This window comes from Erythrolamprus reginae, chromosome 5 (genome assembly GCF_031021105.1).
Source record: "Erythrolamprus reginae isolate rEryReg1 chromosome 5, rEryReg1.hap1, whole genome shotgun sequence".
In the NCBI taxonomy this organism is placed as follows: Eukaryota; Metazoa; Chordata; class Lepidosauria; order Squamata; family Dipsadidae; genus Erythrolamprus; species Erythrolamprus reginae.
Window position 1 is genome coordinate 77,938,441 of NC_091954.1, and position 25,816 is coordinate 77,964,256.

The window sequence follows — 25,816 nt, forward strand, 5'->3', positions numbered from 1 at the left end:
GCGTTTTGACGCTTCTGGTGTAAGGGGGATGTGGGGGTGGGGGAAATGGTACTGACCCATCGTGGGAACATCAGGCACCAGCTTGATGGGGCCGATCTGCCGCATCTGAAACGCCGTCCTTACTTCGTGGCAGCTGGGATTCTTGACTCCGGAGACCCCGCCGCAGAGTCCGGTGGCCGCTGCCGCTAGCAGCAAGAGCTCGAAGCGTCGCCAACGCAAGAAGACTCCGGGACTGTTGTCACCGGCCATTTCCACATTCCCCACCGGGGACGAAAAGATAAACCGGGGGGACGCCCGACTGCGCGCCCCGAGAAATAAATCTGACACCCGCACACGCTCCAAGCGGGCGAAAGAGGTGGCAGCGAGCGTTCAAGTTGAGTGTGTGTGTGTGTGTGTGTGTGGAGGGGGGGGGAGAGAAACTTGCCCTGGATAAACTTGCGAGCTGGGATTTACAAGGGGAAGGGTGGGGGGGGCAAAAGCCCCGCGGACGTCCTGCACCGAACCTCTCCAAGCCCCGATCCCGGGAACAGCCCAACGTTCCAAGCGCGGAACGCTGTCCGACTCTTAGAACCTTCGCTTTCCCGCGAGCGTTCGAAAAGTTGGGCTACCTAAAAGATCGTCCAGCTGGGGAGACGCCAAGGCTCGAAGTATGACTTTTCCTCCTCCTCCTCCTCCTCCCCCCTGCTCTGCTTCCAATGAACACGCCCGGCGGGAGGTGGTGGTGCTGGTGGTCCTGCAGCCCAACCTCCTTTATTCCGTAATAGTTGCTGCAAGAGGAGCAACCCTCCTATTTTATTAGCTTGCACTATATGTAAAACGTTTCTTTTACTTACTGACTGACTGACTGACTGACTGACTGACTGACTGACTGACTGACTGACTGACTGACTGACTGACTGACTGACTTACTTACTTACTTACTTACTTACTTACTTACTTACTAATTAACTCACTAACTAACTAAGTTTAAGTTTATTGGATTTATATGCCGCTCCTCTCCGAGTACTCGGGGCTGCTTACAACATGTAAAAAAGACAATATACAGTATATCGAAATCCAGTTATAACTAAACAACTAAAGAACCAATTAAAATGCATACACAACCATTCAATCAACAAGCCCACCATGCATTCATGGGCGTGGGGGGGAGGGGGAGAGAATCTAATAAACCCAAGCTTGGTGGCATAGGTGAGTCTTTAGACTCTTAGGAAAGGTGAGGAGGGGGGGCAGTACGAATCTCTGGGGGGGGAGCTGATTCATAGATAGATAGATAGATAGATAGATAGATAGATAGATAGATAGATAGATAGATAGATAGATAGATAGATAGATAGATAGATAGATAGATAGATAGATATGCATTTGCAAAGGTGATCTTGTGCAAACTCATGCTGGATACTTTTTTTCTCTTTATTGCAATATTTATGTACTTACTTACTTACTTACTTACTTACTTACTTACTTACTTACTTACTTACTTACTTACTTACTGGACTTATATGCCACCCCTCTCTGTGGACGCAGATATACTCCAATGCTACACCTGCTAGTATCCCCCCCCCCATTCGCTTCTCTTTTGGGAAAAAAAACCTTACAAAGTAACTTCTCTTGCATCAAATGAGTTGTCAATGAATGGTAAACAAATAAAATAGAGGGCTATTTCTCTGACCTGGCTTTCTCCCAGTACATTGTGGACCACCTTCAGGGTCTTGTAAAGCCTTGAGTGTAATTGTGTTTGTTTGTTTATTTTGTCAAGTAGTATTGGTGGTATACAAAGATATAATAATATTTATATACATGATACAAGGAAAAGAGAAACATTAGGACATGGGACAGAAGGCACTCTGGTGCACTTATGTACCCCCCCTTACTGACCTCTTAGGAATCGGGAGAGGTCAACAGTGGATAGTCTAAGGGTAAAGTTTTGGGAGTTAGGTGATGATACTACAGAGTCTGGTATTGAGTTCCATGCATCAAGTACTCAGTTACTAAAATCATATTTCCTGCAATCAAGTTGAGAGCGGTTTACTTTAAGTTTGTATCTGTTGTGTGCTCATGTGTTGTTGTGGTTGAAGCTGAAGCAGTCATTGACAGGAAGGACATTGTAGCAGATGATTTTATGGGCTATGCTTAGATCGTGTTTAAGGTGACATAGTTCTAAGCTTTCTAAACCTAGGATTGTAAGTCTAGTTCCGTAGGGTATTCTGTTGTGTATACTTCTCAATTCCACAGTTAGTCTAAGCCCCCTTATATAAAGACTGGTGCTCCATTGAGTAAATAACAGGGGGAACTAAATGTAAGCAGGACAAGGTAGAAAGCAGAACTATGGGCAGAAATACAGGAAATTGAGCACATATATAGATGCTAATAAGGATGTACAAGACTGGCGAGGTGCAAAAAGCCATCACCTCCCTGAAAAGCAGCTGCAGGGCCTTGGCAGAGTCCCTGAAATTTTTAAAGACTTTCCTTGAGATATGTAATGAAAACCTTGTTCAGCAATACTTGTTCTCAAGCCTGAAACAAAGGAATTAGCTTAAAAGTTTTGTAAGACTGCACTGTGCACACTAATGACTTTCCTTTGTATAGAGCCTCAGTAATGTGGGAAATTTTACATGTTGACTTTCTGTCAGTTTCCAATTATTTAAGACTTGGGAGCCCTGTTGTAGCACACTTATCAAATTTAGTGTATGTTAACCGTAAGCAAAGTTTAATTTAAAACAGAATTCCATTTTCTGCAATTTTGGCAGTTTTCTAAACTGCCAAAGTTAGTAACACATGAATAAGATCTGCTATTTAGGCGCTAGTGAAAAATATTCTGCAAAACAGACAGGAGGGATCAGACATAAGAGAGGGGTAACAACAGAGACGTAACTAAGATGAAACTAAGAATGGCTCAAAATAACAAATGTTCCTGAGAAAGATCTCTATGGAGATTGTTAGTAATGCAGGTCATGGTTGTCCCAAATATGCTTTTTCAAAAGGCAACTGGACTTTGTCCTTAGAAAAAAGCACCTTTGTTTTACATCTCTGTTTTACAACTGCCATACTCATACCTTTCCTCTTTCCTTATTCTTGAAGTAAACTGCTATCCATTCATTCTGACATTGACAGAGTTGCTATCCTGAGTGCCAATCTATGTGTTTCTATGTTTTTGTGCTCATTTATCGTTAAATAGCATTGTCCTGTTTTATTTGTGTTGATTTGAGTTAGCTAAGAGATTGTTTTACCCTTTGTTGTCCTCCCTTTTCAGCATATCTCCAAATGATGGGAAAAACATCAATTGATCCACAGATTAATTTGATGGGAAAAACATTCATTGATCCACAGATTAATTTGATATAGAATCAGTCAAGTTAAGCAGCCAGAATATGGAATTAATTCAATGTTCCATCCTTCCAACTGTTAATAGAATAATTTCTGCCGTGCATTATTCTGATTTTAGGAGTTAAAGGATACCATACAGATTCAGGGATAGGTAGTTTCAGCATGGCAGGCAAACATTTAACTTAGGTGGGGAGTGATTACCTTCACTTCAATATATATTTGGAGGAGTTGAGCTTATTTAGGTGTCTTACTATCAAGCCCACTCCTGTTTAAATATGCTAGGTACTACCATTAAATTGATCTAAGTACCTTTGTGAAGGCATTTACACAAAAGCCCTCTTCAATAGACAAGTTGGGTCACATAGATTTGGAGAGGTGGAGAATGAAGGGTGTAAGCTCTGTTTTGACTGTAGCTCTTCATGATGTCAGTGAAAACACTTACCCATTGCTTGATGTAACTACTGAAGCTTTCATGTTACAAAGCCACAAAGTCTATATGGGTTTTTTTTTTCAATAGGACTACTAAACTATAACCAGTAATGGGCTGCTAATCCCATGGGTGGGGGACGCAGTGGGTGTAGTAAATTTATGCAGTATTTATTGAATACTTAATAGATTTTTATTGTCCTTTCTTCTCTAGGATCTTAGTATTATCCTTAATTACTTTTAAAATAGGAAATAATTAAATAGTATGTTTTACCCATAAACACTTTAATCATTTTAATCATTATCTAAAACTGAACTGTTATAACAATTTTAAAAAATGAGCTATTTGCCTAATCTGTTATCATACTGAATCTTGTGGGTTCAGTACAAAACCTTCAAATGTTACTCTGCTCCTCAACAAATAATGCTGTCTATCATTTGTCCTTTTTGTGGCTATTCAAATAATGTGACTTAACTGAAAAAGAGTCCAAACACCTATTTGAAAACTTAGCTTGGTCGGTAAGCCACTCCCACCCAGTCATATGACCTTTAAGCTACCCTCAGTCACTTGATTGTCAAGCCACTCCCACCCAGTCATATGACCTTTAAGCTACCCTCAGTCACTTGATTGTCAAGCCACTCCCACCCAGTCATATGACCTTTAAGCTACCCTCAGTCACTTGATTGTCAAGCCACTCCCACCCAGTCATATGACCTTTAAGCTACCCTCAGTCACTTGATTGTCAAGCCACTCCTACCCGGTCATATGACCATCACGCCACATCCACAAAATAAACCATACCCATAGTGTAGGAGTAAAACATTTGGCAGCCCATCACTGACTATAACAGAATAAGTTTCAGGTTTTCTAGAACTCTTTGTCAGATAGATTGTTCAACAAACAATCAAACAAACAATGGGGAAAAAAGTGGGAAGTGATACAGGGAGTAATGTCATTACTCTTAAAATCTAGAGTTTATTTCTTGGCTTAAAGTTTTGTTTTATAAACCAAAAATCAGTTTGTTTTTTGAGTTTCTTTGGAACTCAAAGAAAAATTCAAACAGCATAGAATATTTTCTTTTTGAAGTGCTAAATTTATGAGTGGCCCAATTTTCCTAAGTTTGAAATGTTATCCCATTGAAGAAACGTGTTGCTTCATATTGTCTCCAAGCTCCTGAATTAAAAACATCCATTATTCTCTCACCTCTTTAAATCAAGGCAATGATTATTCCCCTCAGTTTAGAATGTCTCTCCAAGAAACTTCCACTGCATGACAATTTCTACAAAAACAAAACAAACCAAGATTACTTCCTTCCTTCTTTTCATTTTTATTATTGTTCCCATCAGATGATTCTGGGCAATGAACAGAAAAATCCAAAACAGCCATTTCCACAGTAACATATTCAAGGTAATAAATATAACACAATAAACAGGAATGAGCAAACCAAATGAATCTCTAGGGTTAATATATTGCATAATATATGGGCCACAGCCATGGAGGCAGGCTCTCTAGCCCTCATCCCCTTTGGTGAACTACTTTGGAGAACAAATTTCAAATCTTATAAATTGTTTTTATACAATAAATAATCCTTCATTAATAATCCTTAAAATGATTCACGACTATGGATAGAGGCCATTCTAAATGTTTCAATGCTTTTATTAGAAAAACACAAACTTTTAAAAATCTTGATAAATTTAAAGCAGCATGAGAGGTTTTGGGGAGAGTAGACGCTTCTTTCCTATTTTTGTTCCTTAGAATTGCCAAGTTACCACTAAAAGGACCTACGAAACTTCAGGGAACGTGAGATAGCTGCCTATAGTGATTCCAGAATTCCTGAGGAATTACAGTCTAAAATGGTAGTCAAGACAAACCAAACATATAACTATGTATATTCTCAGCCATTGAGGTTATGGTTGTCCCAAAGGTGTATTTCTTTCAAAAGGCAATTGGACTTGCTTTGTTTTTGTTTGAAGATGTTTCATTTCTTATCCAAGAAGTTTCTTCAGTTCTGAACTCCAAACAAAGTCCAGTTGCCTTTTGAAAAAGCACCTTTTGGAAAGTCAAGTGTATAGTCTGATGCAATATTAAAGATTCTTACCCATCCCCTTACTGAAGATCTTTAGAGAATAATTTTAGGAAGCCATTAGCCCAGGGGTGGGCAGCAGGCAGGACAGGGTGGAATGCCATTCCACCAGTGGAAATGAAGATGCATGCGCAGCTCCAGCTGATCGGCGGCTATCATTTCCTGGATTACTGGTCTCGGCTCGGCTCTCCTTTTTTTTCCCTGCTGCTGCTGCGACTCCACTCCTTGCTTTTTCCTCTTTCCTCCTTGATTTGATTTTATGATTTTATTGGATTTGTATGCCGCCCCTCTCCGCAGACTCGGGGCGGCTAACAACAATGATAAAAACAGCATGTAGCAATCCAATTAATAAAACAACTAAAAACCCTTATAATAAAACCAAACATACACACAAACATACCATGCATAACTTGTAATGGTCTAGGGGGAAGGAATATCTTAACTCCCCCATGCCTGGCGGCATAATGAGTCTTGAGTAGTTTACGAAAGACAGGGAGGGTGGGGGCAGTTCTTATCTCCGGGGGGAATTGGTTCCAGAGGGTCGGGGCTGCCACAGAGAAGGCTCTTCCCCTGGGGCCTCGGACGAACTTCCCTCTTTCCTGCCCGGTTCCCCTCCAGTCCCACGTGGCCACCTCCTGCTTGAGGTGCAAGAGAAGGCGTGGATGGATGTGGCACTGGCAGCATTTATGCTTCTGGCAGCACCCGTTTGCCTAGCCACCCAACCTGAGATGGGGGGGGGTGACCCAGGAAGGAAAGCGTGGGAAACGTGAATCAAATTGTCACCCCAGCGAACGACACTGGTAAGGTTGTAAGTCGAGGATTTAACAGTTCACTTGAACGATGATGATCGTTCAAGCCACTCCCACCTGATCACATGGCCAGCAAGCCACTCCTACCCAGTCATATGACCATTAAGCCACATCCACAAAATAAGCCACACCCACAGTGTGGCAGAAAAAATTTAGGCTGCCCATTACTGCATTAGCCCCATAATATGGATGGTTCAAATCATCTGGGTACTTTGGCACAAAATGAAAAGAATATCCTCTGTCCATAACAAATATAAAACTTTGAACAATCCCAATTCATTTTAATGGAGGTAGGCTGAAAAATATCCTAGTTATTCTGTGCCCCATCAGTCAGATTCATCTGTCTGTTAGTCTGTCTCTTAATACTTGAAACAAATGCTACCAGTTAATTCCTGTTGAGAATGTATGTGCACATTAAATGGTTTCACCTCTTGGAAACATTCATTCTACTTGTCAGCAGATCTCCTGGCAAAATATCAACAATTTTAAAATAATTGTATGTTTCAAAAATAAAATCATTCCCACTTACATATTCACTGTATCAGATATACTGTATCACCACCAGCTGTACCACAGGTGTATCAATAGTGGGGTTCTTTCTCAGTCATGTACTACTGTTACCAACTAAATCATTATAATTAAGTCCTGATGATTAAGGAACAGATTTCAATATTGGTTGTGGTACAAAATTGCCAGTAAGTCCCTAGAAACTATAGAGCAGTGATCTGTACTAAAAATTATGTGTAAATGAAACATCTGATTCTATCAGTTCTATATTATTAACAATATCAATCACATACCTAATCTGCAAGAATATTATTTATATTTTCAGGAAGTCTTCATGATTTCATTGGTTTTATATTCTTATCATACTGCCAAAGTAAACTCTGTTCATTAATATAAATGTATTGCTTTCTCTTTTCTAAAAGCTCCTGGCTAATTAAAAACCTTCTTACAGGTGGGTTTCTGACTTATCTTGCTGGCGGTTTGCTTCCTGATGCGTTGTGTGCAGAAATGTGCAGTGCTATAAACCCAGTTTCTGTGCATGTACAGAAATTTTTTAAAAACAGCTTCTGTGCATGTGCAGAAGCAAAAAACAAAATGGTGGCATCTATGGCACTGCCGAGAAAGACATTTTGGGATTGTGGCAGGCCTGGGACACTACCAATTCCAGGGACCCAGGCCATCAAGTTACTACTGGTTCCATAGAACCGGTCCAAATCAGGAGAAACCCACCTCTGGTATACAGTATTGACAACTGCAACCTAAAATGCTACATAAAAAGGTATATTAATGTAATCGGGATTTTCTCCATTTATTGATTTTATTTTTAACATTTTGTATCAACTTCCTAAAGTTGTACACATTCAGTTTGTTCATTTTGGTTGTGATCTCCCCTCTGTCAGGCTCTTTCTAAAGAATGCTACTGAAATAGTTCAAGTTTTCAAATGGCTGCTAGAGAGCCTCTTACTGATGCCATTTCTAAATGGATATTTTAATACCCTAATTTGGGGAACCGAGAGAAACGTTTAGAAGCCAAAGTTACAGACAATTTCAAATCCATTTCAGACTCAAACAGAATGACAATTATAATACTTTTAAGTTACGTGTTATGCATGAAGAAAATACTCTTAAGCTGATTAGCATTATCGAAAATGCTATTTAAGCAGTTAGGAATAGATGCTAAGTGGAAAACTAGAATAAAAAAGTTAAAGAAATTAAATTATAACCATATACTCTGAATTATAAAAGGTACAAAATACTATGGCCAACTTCTGAAATAGAGTCTAATGTATCATTCAGTGCAAAAAATATATTTTTGCTGTTAAGTGTTAATGGGTAAACTCTAGTTTGGACACTGAAAAAAAAATATTTTCCTCCTTCATTAACTGAGCCATGATGGTCCAATGGTTAGAGCAGCGTTTCCCAACCGGTGTGCCGCGGCACACTAGTGTGCCGCGAGACACAGCCAGGTGTGCCGCGACAGCGACAGCTGGGCGGGGAGCTGCCGGTGCCTCCGACCTCCCGGCTCCTGCCCGATGCCACGGTTTCTGGCGCTCTCCTGCTGCGCCCCAAAGAAGGAAGGCAGGAAGAAAGAGAGCTTCATTCTTCCTGCCTTTTTCCCGCCTTCAATGGCGTCGGCGGCAAGTGTCCTTTGGGGCCCGGTGGGAGGGCACTGGCAGCGGAAACAGGCTGCCGGCTGCAGCGGCCCCGGGCACCGTTCCCTGTAGGCTGCGCACGCCAACGCACCCCAAAATGCCCCCCCGCGCACCCTTTTCCAGGGGCGCACAGGGAGCCGCGGCCACCCGCCCGCCTGCCCGATTTCCCTCCGCGCGGCTGGGGACGCGGATCCACCGCCCTCGCCAGCCCGATCTCCCTCCACCCGAGTGGGGAGGTGGATTCGCCGCCCCCGCCAGCCCGATTTCCCTCCAGTGGCTGGGGACGCGGATCCACCGCCCTCGCCAGCCCGATGTCCCTCCACCCGAGTGGGGAGGTGGATTCGCCACCCCCGCCAGCCCGATTTCCCTCCAGTGGCTGATCTCCCTCCGTGGGGGGGGGCGACGAACCGACGACCGGGGGCTGTCCGTCCGTGTTGGGTGGTGCAGGGCAGGCACAGGCAGCCCCAGGGGAGAACAAGGGAGGGAGAGAAAGGAAAGAGAGAGAAAGGGAGGGAGAGAAAATTGAATGAAGGAGGGAGAGAAAGAAAGAGTAAGAAGTAGAAAGGATAGAGAAAAAGGAAGAGAAAGGGAGGGGGAGAAAGGAAAGAGGGAGGAAGGGGGGAGAGAAAGAAGATATGAAGGAGGGAGAAAAAGAAAGAGAGATAGAAAGGAAAGAGGGAGAGAAAGGAATGAGAGAGAAAGGGAGGGAGAGAAAGGGAATGAAAGAGGCAGAAGGGGTGAGAGATAGAAAGGATAGACAGAAAGGGAGAGAAAGGAAAGAGAGAAAGGGAGGGAGAGGAAGGAAAGAGAGATGAGAGAGGAAGGAGGAGACAGAAAGAGAAGAAGGAAGGACGAGAGAAAGAAAGAGGGATGGAGAGAGAAAGGAAGGAAGAGAGAGAAAGAGGGAGAGAGAAATAGAGCGAAAGGGAGGAAGAGAGATTTTTTTTATCCAAACTTTTTTTAGCGCCCCCCCCCCAAAAATGTTCCCCAGGATTTTGAAAATATGAAAAATGTGCCGCGGCTCCAAAAAGGTTGGGAAACACTGGGTTAGAGTGCAGTACCACAAGCTACTTCTGCTGTCAATTGCCTGCAATTTGGCAGATTGAATCCAACCAGGCTCAAGGTTGACTCAGCCTTCCATCCTTCCAAAGTGGGTAAAGTGAGGACGCAAATTGTTGGGGGTAATATGCTGACTCTGTAAAACCACTTAGAGAGGGCTGTAAGCACTGTAAAGCAGTATATAAATCTAAGTGCTATTGCCTCCACCTTTGATTTGTCTTTTTATATGTTTGGGGGCGGGAAGGGTGTTCCAGTTTGTTTCTAGGGTTATATACTTATTTTAAGAAGGTGACATTACAGCATACTTGAATTACATTTTAGAATGATACTAAGAAGTTATTTGTTGGCCTTAATTATTTGGCTGCTTATCAACAATTTTCTATTTTAATGGGAAGAGTTACATGATAATATGGGAATAGATTTAAAGCAATATTTTGGGTTGTTTGGGATTGTTGGGAAACTAAAATGTCCATTAATGTGTAATATATATGAAATAATATATAAAATAACAGGATCAAGGATTCTGGGAAAAATCAACAATCAGTCTCAGAATTAAAGTCTTATTCTATCTTCTACTAAAATTATCTGTTTGCCTGTAACTTCAAATGGGTGAAATGGGCATCACAGGGCAGGATTTTTGAATCAAGATACTTCACTTCAACAATGAGATGGGCAACTGATTGATTGATTGATTGATTGATTGATTGATTGATTGAGTGAGTGAGTGAGTGAAGAATCTAAAAACCAGGTCCCATTACTCAAGTGGGATTAAAATTTCAAGATCTTCAGATCAGTTGTATTGACAAAGTTGTGGCCAATGCACTGCCCTACAACACTGCTATGGCCAGGCATAGTACATGATCATGATTCCCAATCCTCCCTGATTTCTTCTGCCACAAGCAAAAGTCAATCTTGAAACCATCTGAAAGTCAGAAGTCACTCTCAAACCTACTGCGTTTTTACCTGCCAATGATCATTCTGTTTATGTGTTGAAGTAAGGAAGTATCTCTGAAATGAAATGGATGTCTAGTTTCCATATAAAAATTACAGCAAATTCCTAATGAATTCAAACAAATCAATGCTGGAATACCTGGATTTCAATGTTAATTTATTTAACCGTACAAAATCAGTGAACTGCATGTTCTGTCTCTTGTTTACAAATACCTTTACAAGGCAAGGGGCAAAATGATTAAAATAGCATACTGTTATTACACTGCAAGTTTCTCTTCTTTTATATCCATGTTGTGACATTGTAAGGAGCAGAACTTGTGTTGCAACAATATACCTCTGCTTTTGTCCTTTTGATGAAATTGTTTGGTTCGGCAGACAGCCTCTGTCTATAGATAACCTTCTCCAGCCTCAAACCCTCAAACAGGCAATCATTCCTAAAATTCTCAGCTTTTCATCTTTCTGTTCGGACAAACATTTAAAAGCCTGGAGTTTTAGTATACAAGCTGCCAAAGTTTAAATTGATTGTGAGAAATTAGCATCTAGACCAATTCAATTTAAAATTGTATTTTCCCTCAACAGTAGCAAGCAATAACATGGCAAGACAGTGGGCATTTTGTAAAGACCAATATTTTGCATGTTCTTTTGGCAGAAGATGCAATGTTTTAATGCCCAAATTAAACAATAAATAAAGTCCATCTGATAAACCCTGATCATATCTTTCAGGTAGGAACTTTGCTACCTGAAGTCCCTACCCGGCCCTCTGGAATCAACTCCCCTGGAGATTAGAACAGTCCCCACCCTCCTTGTCTTTCACAAATTACTCAAGACCCACCTATGTCGCCAGGCATGGGAGAATTAAGACATCTCCCACAGGCTTTCTTATATTTTATGTTTGGTGTGTATGTGCTGTATGGTTTTTAAATTGTTGGGGGGTTTTAATATAATTTTATTATTAGATTTGTTCCATTGTTATCATGTTTTTATTGTTGTTGTGAGCTGCCCCGAGTCTTCGGAGAGGGGCGGCATACAAATCTAATAAATTGAATTGAACTGAATTGACTTGCTTAGAAAGCAAATTTGTCCAATTTCTAAGGATTAGTACTTTAAACTTATGTTTGTAACCAGAGAATCTGTACCCACACCAAAGTCTGACTCTATTAAACAGGAAAAGAGTCAGCAATCAGCTATTAAATATAACAGCCCGAATGGTACTTCAGCTAAATAAAACCCCAACACATTTTAAAGCAATTCATTATTCTGTAAGGGAATTATTCAACAGACCCATTCATCCTCCTTACTTACTTCTGACAGAATTCCAATTCAAGTTAACTTGCAATCTTTGGATAAAATATGGAGGAAGGAGACACATTCTTGATGAAAGAAACACACCTTGCAGAAGGACAAATACAGTTTTGCCTGAATTCTACAGTATATTTGAATCAAGCTAAATGTGCAGGTGTTCTTACTGTTTTTGTGTTTTGAGATTCTGGTCAGGAATGAATAAGGAAGGCATGGGTCCTTCATCCTTTCCTGTTTGTCCTCCTCTTCTATTTTAAATTTAGCCACCCAAGAAGCTGCTTTTACCTTGAAGACAAAACACGCATACAGGCATACAGAAATATAACATATCTAAATGCTTATCAAGTCAGGCTAAAAAAGAGCACAAGTATTCCAAATTCTTGTCCCAACTTTAATTGTATTTTTGCAATGACTTCTTCTAATACTGCCTGCCTGTAATATCTTTGTGCACCGCACATTCTCAAGGTCACTGATACTTGGCATCAAAAATCTACCTCGCAATACAACTTTAAGTAGAGCTTCTAGAGAAGCATTTCCAGAGCAAGCTGGCAAGGAGAATTTGGGAGGGGAGGAAGTCCACACATCTTTGAGTTACCAAGATTGGGAAACACTTTCTGGAGCATTTGCTGTAACTCTAAAGTTTAAATTTGGGGGAGGGGAATTGTGAGGATCCTGCACACTTAACACTTTCCTCGTTTGCTCAGAATCAATTTTGCATGTTATATTTAATTGTACTGTATCATGATATAGCATTTGTATCATTGGTGGGATTCAATCGGTGTAACAACTGGTTTGCTGAGCACCTGTGACTCTAATCTATTTTGAATGCTATTGTCTGGCCAAGACCTAGGTTTATTAGGTAAATTGGATGAAAGATAGAAGATAATTATCTGACCATAAAGGATTGATCATTGCTCCATAGATATACATGATCAATATACTGTATATTAAAGAAATGCTTTAGAAACAAATGTGATACTGGAGCAATATGTAAAGAAGGAAGCCCTACCTGAAAGAACAGATAGATAGTCTGAGTGATCGCCATCATCAGGTGAGTTGTCCCCATTAAGTGAGACATTCTCAACCTTTTCGTTTTCCCTTCTCTGATTATTAGTTGCCTGAAATAATGATCCACCATCTTTAAATGTGTTATTATTGCTGCATGGACTGTTCTGGCTTCTGGTAGAAGTTTAGTAATTGCAAATAACTCTCATTAAATGCATCATTTCATGAATAAAGCAATTCCATTTATTTCTCTGCTCTCTGTACTTCAACATATTTCCGACATCAATCAGTCTGTTATCTCTCTTCTACATTCTTTTTCCTGCTTAACTTAGACAAGATTTATTTTCTAACTACATAGCTATAAAAAACAGCCACTCTGACTAAATACAATACAAAATACTTTGGCTTACTTTAGCATGGCAAAAACACCCCTCCATATTTCTTACAGCAATGTTGAAACTCCATCCTTCTTCTCCACTAACCCCTTGACGTGCCAATTACCTCACTACAACATTTAACCCATTCCTCTCCTTAATATCTTCTTCCAGACCTTTGCTCTCTAGATTTCTGAATTCTTCTGAATTTAGGATTAACCCAGTGTGCATCTGATTCTCCCTCGCTAGATCCTGAACTCATAGCCCTATCCTGTGGCTGGCCTCCCACCTGATCTACCTGTAACCTCGGGGGCCCCACTACTTCATAAACACTATCTGAATCTGAGTCCTCAATATCTTCATCATCCTCCAACTGATCAAGAGTATGTACAACAGTTATTGAGTGGATCACAGTCACTAAATGAGGCAGTTTTTTGTTCTCTCCAATCCACCATTGTGCTGCGGTGATTCCAACAAGCCCTGCTGGAGTTGACTGTGACATTGCCATGACTTGGCTAGATACGCCCATCAAACAGGACATAGAGGCCAACATTAAGTTGTAGCCTTGATGTCTTCAAAACTGGCCACTGTGGCCATTCTGCCCTAACCCTAACCCTAGCCCTAACTTTTATCACATAAACATGGTGTCTACCACTAGATCCATGTGATTGTTAGGAGTTGAAAATGACTTAATGGTACGTAATACAGTAAATCAATAAGTCAATCATTAGTCTGGAAGATATATTTTACAGAAACCCTTGTGGGAAATCATAGAAATAGACCAATGATTGTTGCTATTTCTAATGGGATAAAATACAACTTTCCTTTGAGAGGAATGAATCCAACCCATGCTGACATTTTGGAGAAAGAAAGAAATCTTCTGTTGATTGATTCATTTTCAAGATTTACCATTTGTCGTAATGCGCATTAGCCTCCCACTACTTCTGCATAGTCTTGAAGACATGATAAGTTATTTCATATAATGGCAGCTATAATGTATGAAATGGGGATTTTCTGCCATTTCAAAGTACAGTAACACATTTTTCATGTTGCTTTTATCTAGAATCTCAGCTTTAGTTCATTTGCAAGGAATATCTAATGGTGTCTAGGTTTCTTTCTTTGAGAGAATTTATTAATATAGCTTCATTTTGGAATCACAGAAAAAAGTATGTGCAGTTAGCTATATTCCAGTCTCTGAGCCTCAGCAGCAGCAGGAGTATATACTTAAAACAATCAAGGTGCTGGTTTTTATTTTCCTCTTAGATAAAAAAGATTCCTTATACAAGTTAAAAGATAGCGATGTATACACCCACTTCAAAAGCACATCTATCTCACCTCCCCTTTCCTTCCCTTCCCACTAATGAAAATAAACATCTCTGAATAGGCATCCCTGCTTAGATTTGTCTTGGGGATACAGTGACTCAGTGGCTAAGACACTGAGCTTGTTGATCAGAAAGATTGGCAGTTCAACGGCAGTTTAGAACTAAGATGCCTTAAACAAGATTTAAGTATTGCCCACAAGATCATATGCTGCAACGTCCTGCCTGTCGGCGACTACTTCAGCTTCAACCACAACAACACAAGAGCACACAACAGATTTAAACTTAATATTAACCGCTCCAAACTTGACTGTAAAAAATATGACTTCAGTAACCGAGTTGTCGAAGCGTGGAGCTCATAACCGGACTCCATAGTGTCATCCCCAAACCCCCAACACTTTACCTTTAGATTATCCACGGTTGATCTATCCAGATTCCTAAGAGGTCAGTAAGGGGCGAGTACAAGTGCACTAGAGTGCCTTCCGTCCCCTGTCCTATTGCTCTCCTATATCTCCTATACCTTTCTTCTATTCCTATGTCTCTTCTTCTATTCTTTCATTGATATGTTCTATTACTATATCTTCTTTTCTATTCTTTCTTAGATATATTTTACTATGAGTATCTCCTCTATAACCTTCATCATGTATTTTACTATGTGTATATAGATATATACCCACTAAAACCCTCATTGTGTATTGAACAAAATAAATAAATAAATAAAAATAAATAAATATAAATAAATAAATAAATAAATAAATAAATAAATAAATAAATAAATAAATAAATAAATAAAATCCCTAGCGCCCTGTAACAGAGCGAGCTCCTGTAACTTGGCCCAGCTCCTGCCAACCTAACAGTTCAAAAGCATGTAAAAATGCAAGCAGAAAATAGGGACCACCTTCGGTGTTTAGTCATGCCAGCCAGATGACCATGGAATCATCATCAGACAGCACTGGCTCTTCAGCTTAAAAATGGAGATAAGCACCACTCTAGAGTGGGGAATGATTAGCAGGTATGTGTGAAGGGAACCTTTTCCTTTACCTTATATGTGTCTTCATGCTAAGTAATTACATCCTTAGAGGTATAGAATTGTTCAGTTCAAAAAGGAAAGCATACAAGCAAATCTAAAAGCTAGTCATTGGATGTAATATGTGTTCATTTTTTGAATTTATCACATAATGATCCTATGCATATTGTAATAGAAATAATTCTGATGACTCTACTGAGTATATGCTCATTGCACACAACTGTTTCATAAATAGGTTTCAAACTTACTTATCACTTGTGACTTGATCGAAGTGTATAAAATCATGCATGGGATAGAAAAGGTGGATAGAGAAAAATTATTTTCTCTATCACACAATACTAGGACAAGGGGCACTCCCTAAAGCTCATAGGTAAGAAAGTGAGGACAAATCAAGGGAAATATTTCTTCACCCAGAGGCTCGTTGGTTTATGGAATTCACTTCCAGAAGAGGTCGTGACTGCTGTCAGCCTTGATAGCTTCAAGGTAGGATTAGACAGATTCATGAATGCCAAGTGTATCAGTGGTTATTGAAACGGATGTCCATGTGCCGCCTCTATGTTGGTTGAGGCAGGCAGGATTCCCTTGAGTACCATTTGTTGGGGGTCAGGGGAAAGGGTGGGTCTTGCCTTCTCTTTCTGCTCAAGATCCCCATGGACAATTGGTGGGCCAGTGTGTGACACAGAATGCTGGACTCGATGGGCTTTGGCCCAATTCAGCATGGCTCTTCTTATGTTCTTATGTTGTAATTTCCAGTTCTGTGGGTTCTATGTGTATATATAAATTCTATATTCAGTTCTATGTGTATATATAAATTATTTTAAACAGTTACAGATCCCAGGGTTTTTTGAACTATATCCCCAGTGTTCATACAGGCTGATGTATCATTATCTGAATAATAATAATAATAATAATAATAATAATAATAATAATAATAATAACCAGGTTTCTTCTTAATGACTATGATTTCTGAGAAAATAAGTGGTCCATCTCTAGATCATTGATTGTGTGGGGAAAAAAACTTATTTCTGATTTTTACTTTTGGGAATGACCTGCTCCTTTTTTCTATTAGATGTAAACATGGATCTTTGAAAGTTAATTCTTTTTCCAACGTTTCTTGATGTTACAGATCTAATTGGCTGAGTGATTGTGCTTGCAAATCAAAGCTTTTGCATGGCATTGAGATCCCATATAAATGATCTGGCTGCCTTTTCACAAACCTCAAATATATAATAATTTATATACCAAAAAGCAATTATATTTTTGAGTTATAGACTAACTAAAATAATTAACCCCCTTCTGGATCCTGGCATACTGGAATATTATAACAAAGTATAAGATAAGGTAGGACTTCATTTGGTAAAAGCAATCAGGTATATAAGATTTTGAGAGCTTAAGAGCTTCCTGAGGTAATTGAAATAATGATCAGACATTTTCCTGGAAACAGTGATTAGTTTAGGGATGAGGGTGCAATGAGATCCAATTTAGCTAAGAGTAAACCAATCTATCTTCCATCATCTCCTACTTATTTATTTCTGTATTTTTGCTTTCAAATACTGCAACAGCTACAGGTAAATGGATGGTTTTCTTTTTTCTGATTTATAGTCTGGGAGCTATAAATGAAAGATTTACATAAAGCAAATTTCTTCTAGACAAACGTAAATGTAGCCAATGCAGAGGGGATAATTAATTGTAATCACAGGGTTTGCCTGAAAGGGTTTGTTTATCTTTTTGATTGAAAGGATTTTAATAAAAAGTTATCTACGGTTGACCAGGTATCAGTCAATATTTTATCTGTTAAGCATACATACAGCTTTCCCAAGCAGCCAGTATGCATAAAACATTCTGAGGATTTGTTTTTCCACAAAAAATAATAATAATTGGTTATGTTGACAGCAGAATAAAGTAACTCTTCCATTAAAGCCCACACCATAATCTGTCATACCATAGGAATGAATGAAATACACTGCTCAAAAAAATAAAGGGAACACTTAAAAAAACAGAATATAACTTCAAGTAAATCAAACCTCTTTTTTAAACTCAAACTTCTGTGAAATCAAACTGTCCACTTAGGAAGCAACACTGATTGACAATCAATTTCAATTCAGATCTAGGATGCTTTATTTGAGTGTTCCCTTTATTTATTTTTTAGCAGTATATACGTATTTAGATCACTTTGGTGGAAAACTATGTCAGAAATTAGTGCCAAATACAGTAATCCTGCCATTTACTTTTTTTGCAACACCAAGCCCAGTCACATTACCACTTTAGTTATCAAAAGAATGTTCAAATTCAATTCCACAATCCATTTCTTCAATGATTGGGGACCAGGAATCACCTAAGAAATCAAACATTCAATTTTTTAAGCAGCTAAATTACTGGACTATAAACTGGGAGAGAGTGAGTCCTAGTTCTCTATTAGGCTGATTGGATGATTATTTGGGCCGCCACTCTCTCATAGACTAATCCATTTCCTAGGCTTTTGTGAAGAAGGTATGACTAAAGAGCTGTATGTACATTGTTTTGAGTTGTACAAAAGAAAACGTGGAACATAAATTTAATTTGTGTTTTAAGGTAAAAGTCTCTGTTTTTTCAGGATAAAGTTTTTTGACTTTCTAAATCCATGATCAGGAGAAGACACAATTTCTATTCCAACACCAGGAAAAGTGTAAAAGCACCTCAAAGGACTATTTTTTTAAATTGAGCTACAGCATAGTATAGTCCAGTGATAGAGAATCTATTTTTCCTTGGGTTCCGAAAGAGCGTGCGTGTGTGATTTCACGCATGCGCAAGTACCCACACCCCATAATTCAATGCCTGGGGAGGCGAAAACAGCTTTCCTCCCTCCTGGAGGCTCTCTGGAGGACAGAAATGGCCTGTTTCCCAACTTCTGGTGGCAGTAGGCTCGTGTTTTGCCTTCCCCAGGCTCCAAAGGCTTCCCTGGATCCGGGAGAAGGTAAAAATACCCTCCCCCATCCCCCTGGAGGCTCTCTGGATGCCAAAAACACCCTCCCAAAGCCTCTGTGCCACCCAAAATCAGCTGGCTGGCACACACATGCATGTTGGAGCTGAGCTAGGGCAACAGCTCGCGTGCCAGCAGATATGGCTCTGTGTGCCACCTGTGGCACCTGTGTCATAACTTTGCCATCACAGTATAGTATACTCTTTTAAATCCAGGCTTATGTCTGGAAGTTCAAGTTGTGGCTATGGTTAGAACAGCTTTTGCTACATTCTTGTTTTACATCAGTTATTGCTGCCTCCTGCCTCTGTACAATGAGGAGCATCCTGCCACTAGCCTCACCTTCCAACAGCAGATGTAAGGTGATGGCTGCAGCTGACTTGGGATGGAAATGCGGAGAACATCCAGCGAAGAGAAATTGGCTGTGCAGAAGGTGGCAGTGGCCTGCTTCAGGGGGGGGAAAGCAGTGGTGGGTTCTGGCAGAGGAAGATGGTCTGGAGCCCAAAACCTGAATGTGGAAAGACTCCTGCCTCCACCCAGATCAGCCATGCAATACCAGCCATCGGGGTCGGCCTCTCTGCTCCCTGTACTCATGCCCACCTGGATGCTGCAGTCGGTGTACCCCACACCCTTCTATATATTGAAGACATCCTGGGCGGGGGGGGGCACTGGTGCTGCCTCCACCCACTTTGGCATCGCCCAATTACTCCTTCACCAGCCTGGTGGTCATCTCTCAGCTCTTGCATGCCAAGGAAAAACCTTGCAATGTAAAGAACAACTTCTTGTGAGTGTTTTCTTTACTTTGCAAGGGTTTTCCCAGCATACAATGGCTGAGAGTCATGATGGAACTGCCAGTCTCCACGCGTCTCACAATGGGGTGCAATTTTAGGGTGGTAGATGGAGCAGGAGATGGGGCAGGGTGGGGTTGCTAAAGGAGGGGAAATTTTTTCCTATGGGCTTGGTGGGGATCATGTGAGTGGGCGTGAGAGATGTCAAGTTGCCCACCATATAACTGGTAGTAAAAAAAATTTAGAACCACATCTATTTTGTTATCAAACAAAATAATCGTTTTGATAACGCTGTTAATTTAAAGCTATCATACTTATATCACATGTTATCACTGTCTTGACTTAGTGGCTTAAAGTATTAATTCCAGTATATAAAACAGGAATATTATTCAAATGTGCACTGTCAAGATTTCACCTTTAGATTACAATTCAAGAGGTTGCCAATAACAATAATGTATGACTTTTGGACTCCAACAGATATTTCTAATGTTATTTATATAAGCTGAAGTAGGATTTCATAGTTCTGAGCCAATGCTTATTCAGAAGATAAGTATTCATACTCAGGAGATCGTATGAAATATAGAAATCAAAATAATTTTTATTATCATGAATTCAGAAAAGTTATTTTATCTCAAAGAACACAGTCAGGGGCAAAGCTGTCTGGATTTTTTTTTTAAGACTGCTTAACATTTGGCAGCAACCAAGAGAGTTTTAAGTCCCCACCATTCATCGCCTCCTGACTGCATGCCTGGTAACACACCCATGTAGAGATTTATTGTAATTTAAATCATCTATCTTTTAAACATCTCTTGAAGTGATTACATCAATTTGTTTTTACAAAGTATAAACTAGAGCTAGCATTATTTGCTAGTTTCAACCAGTTAAGTGGAGAAGATTATGAGATTGATTCCAAAAGCATTGCCTTGGTAGTCTGTGAATTATTTGTTTTGATTCAAGGTGCGGAAATTTCAGCACAGTACAAAGACCTGTGTTGAAAAGATGACTTAGCATCCAGAATATTAAACTGTGCTTTTCAGATTGTATATACAGTGTTCCCTCGATTTCCGCGGGTTCGAACTTTGCGAAAAGTCTATACCACGGTTTTTCAAAAATATTAATTAAAAAATACTTGCCGTTTTTTCCCCCATGCCACGGTTTTTCCCGCCCGATAATGTCATATGTCATCACCAAACTTTCATCCACCTTTAATAAATATTTTTTTAAAATAAACTTTAATAAATAAACATAGTGAGTAATAATCTAAATGGTTGCTAAGGGAATGGGAAATTGTAATTCAGGGGTTTAAAGTGTTAAGGGAAGGCTTGTGATACTGTTCATAGCCAAAAATAGTGTATTTACTTCCGCATCTCTACTTCGCGGAAATTCGACTCGCGGGCGGTCTCGGAACGCGTCCCGCACGAAAATCGAGGGAACACTGTATATGCATTAAAGTCGCTAGGCAGACCCTGATTGTTATCCCATCAAGAACCGCCTTCTGGATCATAAAAACTTTCTGATACAGATGCCACATCTCTTCCTTAGTTTTGGGTGGCTTAAACAATTCCTCATTGCATTTTCTTCCATCTTCCATCTTCCATCCATCATTCAATATAGTTTGCAGGAGGAGGTGGACAATAAAGCTTCTAGGAAATTCAAATTACTATAGTAGATGTAGGATAGAGAGGAGATGATGGTTAATTCTCTTCATTTTCCAAATTAAGTTAACGGAAGCTCCTCAAATTACTACTGTGTCTTGAAATACAGGTCCCATCTTATGAAAGGCCATAGGAAAACAGGAAACTACCTAAAGTGAAGAATATGAGCCGTGCTAGTGCAGTGGTTACAGAGCAGTACTGCAAGGGTACTTCTACTGACTGCTGGCTGCCTGCAATTTGGCAATTCAAATCTCATCAGGCTCAAGGTTGACTCAGCCTTCCATATTTCTGAGATCAATAAAATGAGGACCCAAATTGTAAACTTCTTAGAGAGGGCTGTAGAGCAATGGTGAGTTCTAACTTACCTCACTTCCAGTTCACTTCCTCTTGCGCCACCTGGCTGCAACTATATGAAGTGCGCACATGCATGCACAGTGCTGATTTTTTTTTTAAAGCCAAAAACAAGATGGTGATGCATGGTCAGTGATGGAAACTCGGCTTCTGTGCTTACATAGAAGAAGAAAAAAACCAGAAAAAAAATTGGGGAAGATTGGCTGGAGAACACTGGATCCCAGCAGGGAGGATCCCAGGCAAGGCCACACGTTTGGAGCTTTTGCAGCTGCCAAGGTGGGAGAGGAGCTGGCTGCTGGCTGCTGGGAATGGTGGTTTCCAGCAGGGAGGATCCCAGGCAAGGCTGCGCATTCAGAGCTTCTGTGGCTGCCAAGGTGGGGGGACAGACAACTCTGCCAGCAGCTGGAGAACGGTGGTTCCTAGCGGGGAGAATCCCAGGCAAGGCCGCAAGTTTGGAGTTTGTGCGGTTGCCAAAGTGGGGGGACAGAGAGTTCTGCTGGCAGCTGGGGAATGGCAGTTCACAGCGGGGAGGAGCCCTGGTTATAGAATATAGTTCACCTGTATGGAATCCACACTGCATATCAGATGTTAATACAGTCAAAAGAGTCCAGAAATACTTCACAAGAAGAGTCCTTCACTCCTCCTCACGTAACAAATTACCCTACTCCTCCAGACTTCAAATACTAAATCTAGAAAATTTACAACTACGTCGTCTCCGAACTGATTTAACTGTTGTTCATAAAATCATACATCATAATGTACTCCCTGTCAGTGACTACTTCACCTTTAACAACAACAACACAGGAGCACATAATAGATACAAACTGAATGTAAATCGCTCCAAACTTGACTGAAGAAAATTCGATTTCAGCAATAGAGTGGTCACCGCTTGGAACTCATTACCTGACTCTGTTGTTGCTTCCCCCAACCCCAAAATCTTCAACCTTACATTATCTACAATTGACCTCTCCCCTTTTCTAAGAGGTCTGTAAGGGGCGTGCATGAGTGCACTTTTGTGCCTAATGTCCCTGTCCTACTGTCTTATTATCCTTTCCATTACTTGTTTGATAGATAAATAAATGAATGAATGAATGAATGAATGAATGAATGAATGAATGAATGAATGAACAAATAAATAATCTTCATAGATAGCCTACCACCATCACCACCCCATGCTCACTGGCTGCTCATCCACCAGTGCTCCAGATCGCCTTGGGCCGCGAAGAAGCCTACGCAGGCAGGGAAGGCTAATTTACCTTGCTCTGCTCCCTTAGGAAGCAATTGCCAGGATCGCCTCTCTGCGTCCTTTGGCACACGCACCTATTGCTGGTCTTCACACTCATATGAACGCCAGAAACCAAACGCATGTGCACTCTGGAAACAGGAAGATCATTTCCTGGAGTGTGCATGTGCCATGGGCAGCTGTTCTTCCTGTTTCTGGCACACCCATATGCATGAAAACCAGCTGGTCATTGCATGAGTACCTGGAAAAACAAGGGAGAACAGCTCCACATGCCTGGAGAAATGTCTCTGCATGTCACTTCTGGCACTCGTGCCATAGGTTTGCCTTCCCATTAAATGTCTTCAAGCAAAGGTCAGACAAATATCTATTCAGAATGTTTTAACCTCCCTAGTTCTCCATAATTTCCTTAATGGCCTGGTGCAACTCTGATTCTATCGTTTTGTTTTCATACTCAGAACACTCTTGGCTATTAGTTTATGCAATAAAGATTTGCTTATTGAATATGTTCTTCTTTGATTAGAGCTACAATATTTCCTGAAAAATCAGTTAGAAAGAGTTTTTAATGATAATTAAATGGTAATATGGTAATATGAATGACATGGTTTATATATTCATGTTAGATGTCATTCAAGAATCTCATGTTGCCTTTTATACTGTGGTGTTATGACTCTTGTCCTCATTTTACATCATCTCAGCTTGCTACACTACCTATTATACCTACAAAACCTATGGGTGCTATGAAAACAAGAATTAGTGTTATCTACATCTTTCTTCAGTAGACTCAGTAGGAAGCTTTCCAATGCAGTGAAGCTGAATTACAATTTTTATAAATAAACGATTAAACTAAAGAAAACAAGTGCATAAGATCCAAGTCAAAATGCTTATCTATATCATTGGCAGTACAGTATGCCTAAAAGAGCATGCAGGCGTAATATCTGAAAGTCATTTATGTCCTATTGGCTGCATTTGTTCAATCCTAAACTACAAACAATTCTCTTCTATTGGTATACTTTAGACTTTATTTTTAAACCAGAACAGTGGCATTACATGTGCACAAAACGCAACAAGAATAAATATAGTAATTTGGAGTAACCTTAGTAAGCAGCCTGGGATATTGCTTTGACTAATGGAAGGATCTCTTTTTCTCATTTTCTTGTATCTGCCACCTGCGTACTAATCCACATTTTCCTTATACTATCTTGTTTTTAGCAGATAGCAGGCTTCCTTCTATTTTGTTACACTTTTCATCAGAGTAGCCCCATATTCCCTTCTGTTTTGTGTTATTCAGGGATTTAAAGAGAAATGATTCATATTAGATGACCACAAATCAGTCTAACTATACAGAGGCAGTACTTTGAGATATTGTCCAATCTTCAGAGTGCAATTTTCTCTTAATGTGATATTTGTAATTATTATTTTTTCTCTTTTTTCCTAGCTGCATCTTTACTCGTGTTATTTTTAGTATAGTCCAAAAGAAACACCAACCCCTCAACCCTGTTTGGCAATGAACTCCAGACCCTAGGCATAGATAGTCTTAATAGTACTATATTTGGCCTAATCAAGCAAAATATGTGTCCTCTACTTTTGTTTTTAGCTTTCCTTTGGCAGCCTCAATATCTCTCACACTGAAACCCAAGGCAGGGGGTAATGAGATGCAAGCCATCTCTGCATCCATGGTTACTATTTACTAACAAACCTGATGATGTCAGATATTTAATTAGGTTGCTCCTTGCAAAGGGGTTTTAAACCATGAAATCATTATAGTGTCTAGTCTTTTCTGTGTTTAGTTTTTATTCCTGCTGCCTTTAAATAAGAGAGATGTCTGAGCCCCTATTATTTTCTTAGAGAAAGCCAAGAATTTCCAGAGCATTGCCAGGCATAATATACTAACAGGTTTAAGAGTAATTAACACATGCTGTCCCATACAGGGCTTTCTCTGTCTCTTTCCCTTTCAGCAGCAGTCACAGCCTCTACTGGCAAGGACGTGCTTTAGGGGTGTGTCGGTGTTTTCATTATACATCCATTCTTTGAGGATTTGAATCCTGGCATTTAAAAAGATTGGCTTCCAATTAACAAAACCGACATATAATTTAGGGCAAAACCTGTGAATGGAATGTTCTGTAAGAAGTCTAAGAAATCAATATTTTACCGGGCTGCATTGTTCGTTTTTAGTTGATTTGAGATATACCTGTGTCATTTATATGAAGCAATCACTTTCTCTATTGAAATACTCACTCCAGCCAACAGATTTCCACACTGTGGATGATGATAAGGGGTTTTTTTTTAAATGAAAACAAAACAGCAATTAGACACTGGATCAACCTGTCAAAACAGAGGGTACGTTTATCACACAAAGACACAGTAATGTGTTTCTTTGATTTCATGTATTCAGAAAGACAGCTATTCATGGAAAGCTTGCAAAAGTGAGTTTACATCAACTGTTTCCTGATACAGTAGTAGAAGTAGGGAAAAGTATGGAAGAGCATGTTTATTAAAGGAGAAATACAATTTTTTTCAGAAATAAAATTAAAATATTTATTCAATTTAGATCAATGTTTTTTTCTATTTCCTCAGTGACCATATTCTCTCAAGGTCAACTGAGGGAATCTACATAGTGGGCAACAGAGGAGATGAAGCAAGGAATGAGAAGAACCAATAATTGATGCAATTGCCTATTCTCTCTCTTACACATCTTCATCCTTTTGTAGTCATTCGTTTTTAGACCAGATGTTGTTTCAATAAAGGAGAATATTTCTAGCTCAGGGTTGAAATGAGGGGTACCTGGTATTCTCTCTGAGATTGATTGTTTTTGTACAGACATTTCATTACCCTAACTAGGTAATATTTATTTATTTATTCAATTTTTATGCCGCCCTTCTCCTTAGACTCAGGGCGGCTTACAACATCATCAATGCTAGATAACATTACTTTTTCCAAAGTAAATATTTCACAAAATAGAACATTTTTATCTAATTGCTGAGTTTTAT

General features: G+C 39.8%; 1 protein-coding gene across 3 annotated transcripts in view; it reads right to left on the bottom strand.

Moving 5' to 3' along the window:
- LOC139168004 (glypican-5-like) overlaps window positions 1–25,816 on the bottom strand; it is a 462,110-nt gene that overhangs the window by 406,364 nt on the left and 29,930 nt on the right. The window contains exon 1 of one of the 3 annotated variants that reach the window (XM_070753248.1): window positions 57–797. The exons of 1 other annotated variant lie outside the window; for it this stretch is intronic. In XM_070753248.1, coding sequence (XP_070609349.1) covers window positions 57–249 — 193 coding nt within the window. In that variant the 5' untranslated portion in view covers window positions 250–797. Of the gene's footprint in view, window positions 1–56; window positions 798–25,816 lie in introns of those variants that run through there. One more of the 3 variants, XM_070753247.1, reaches the window with a different exon arrangement.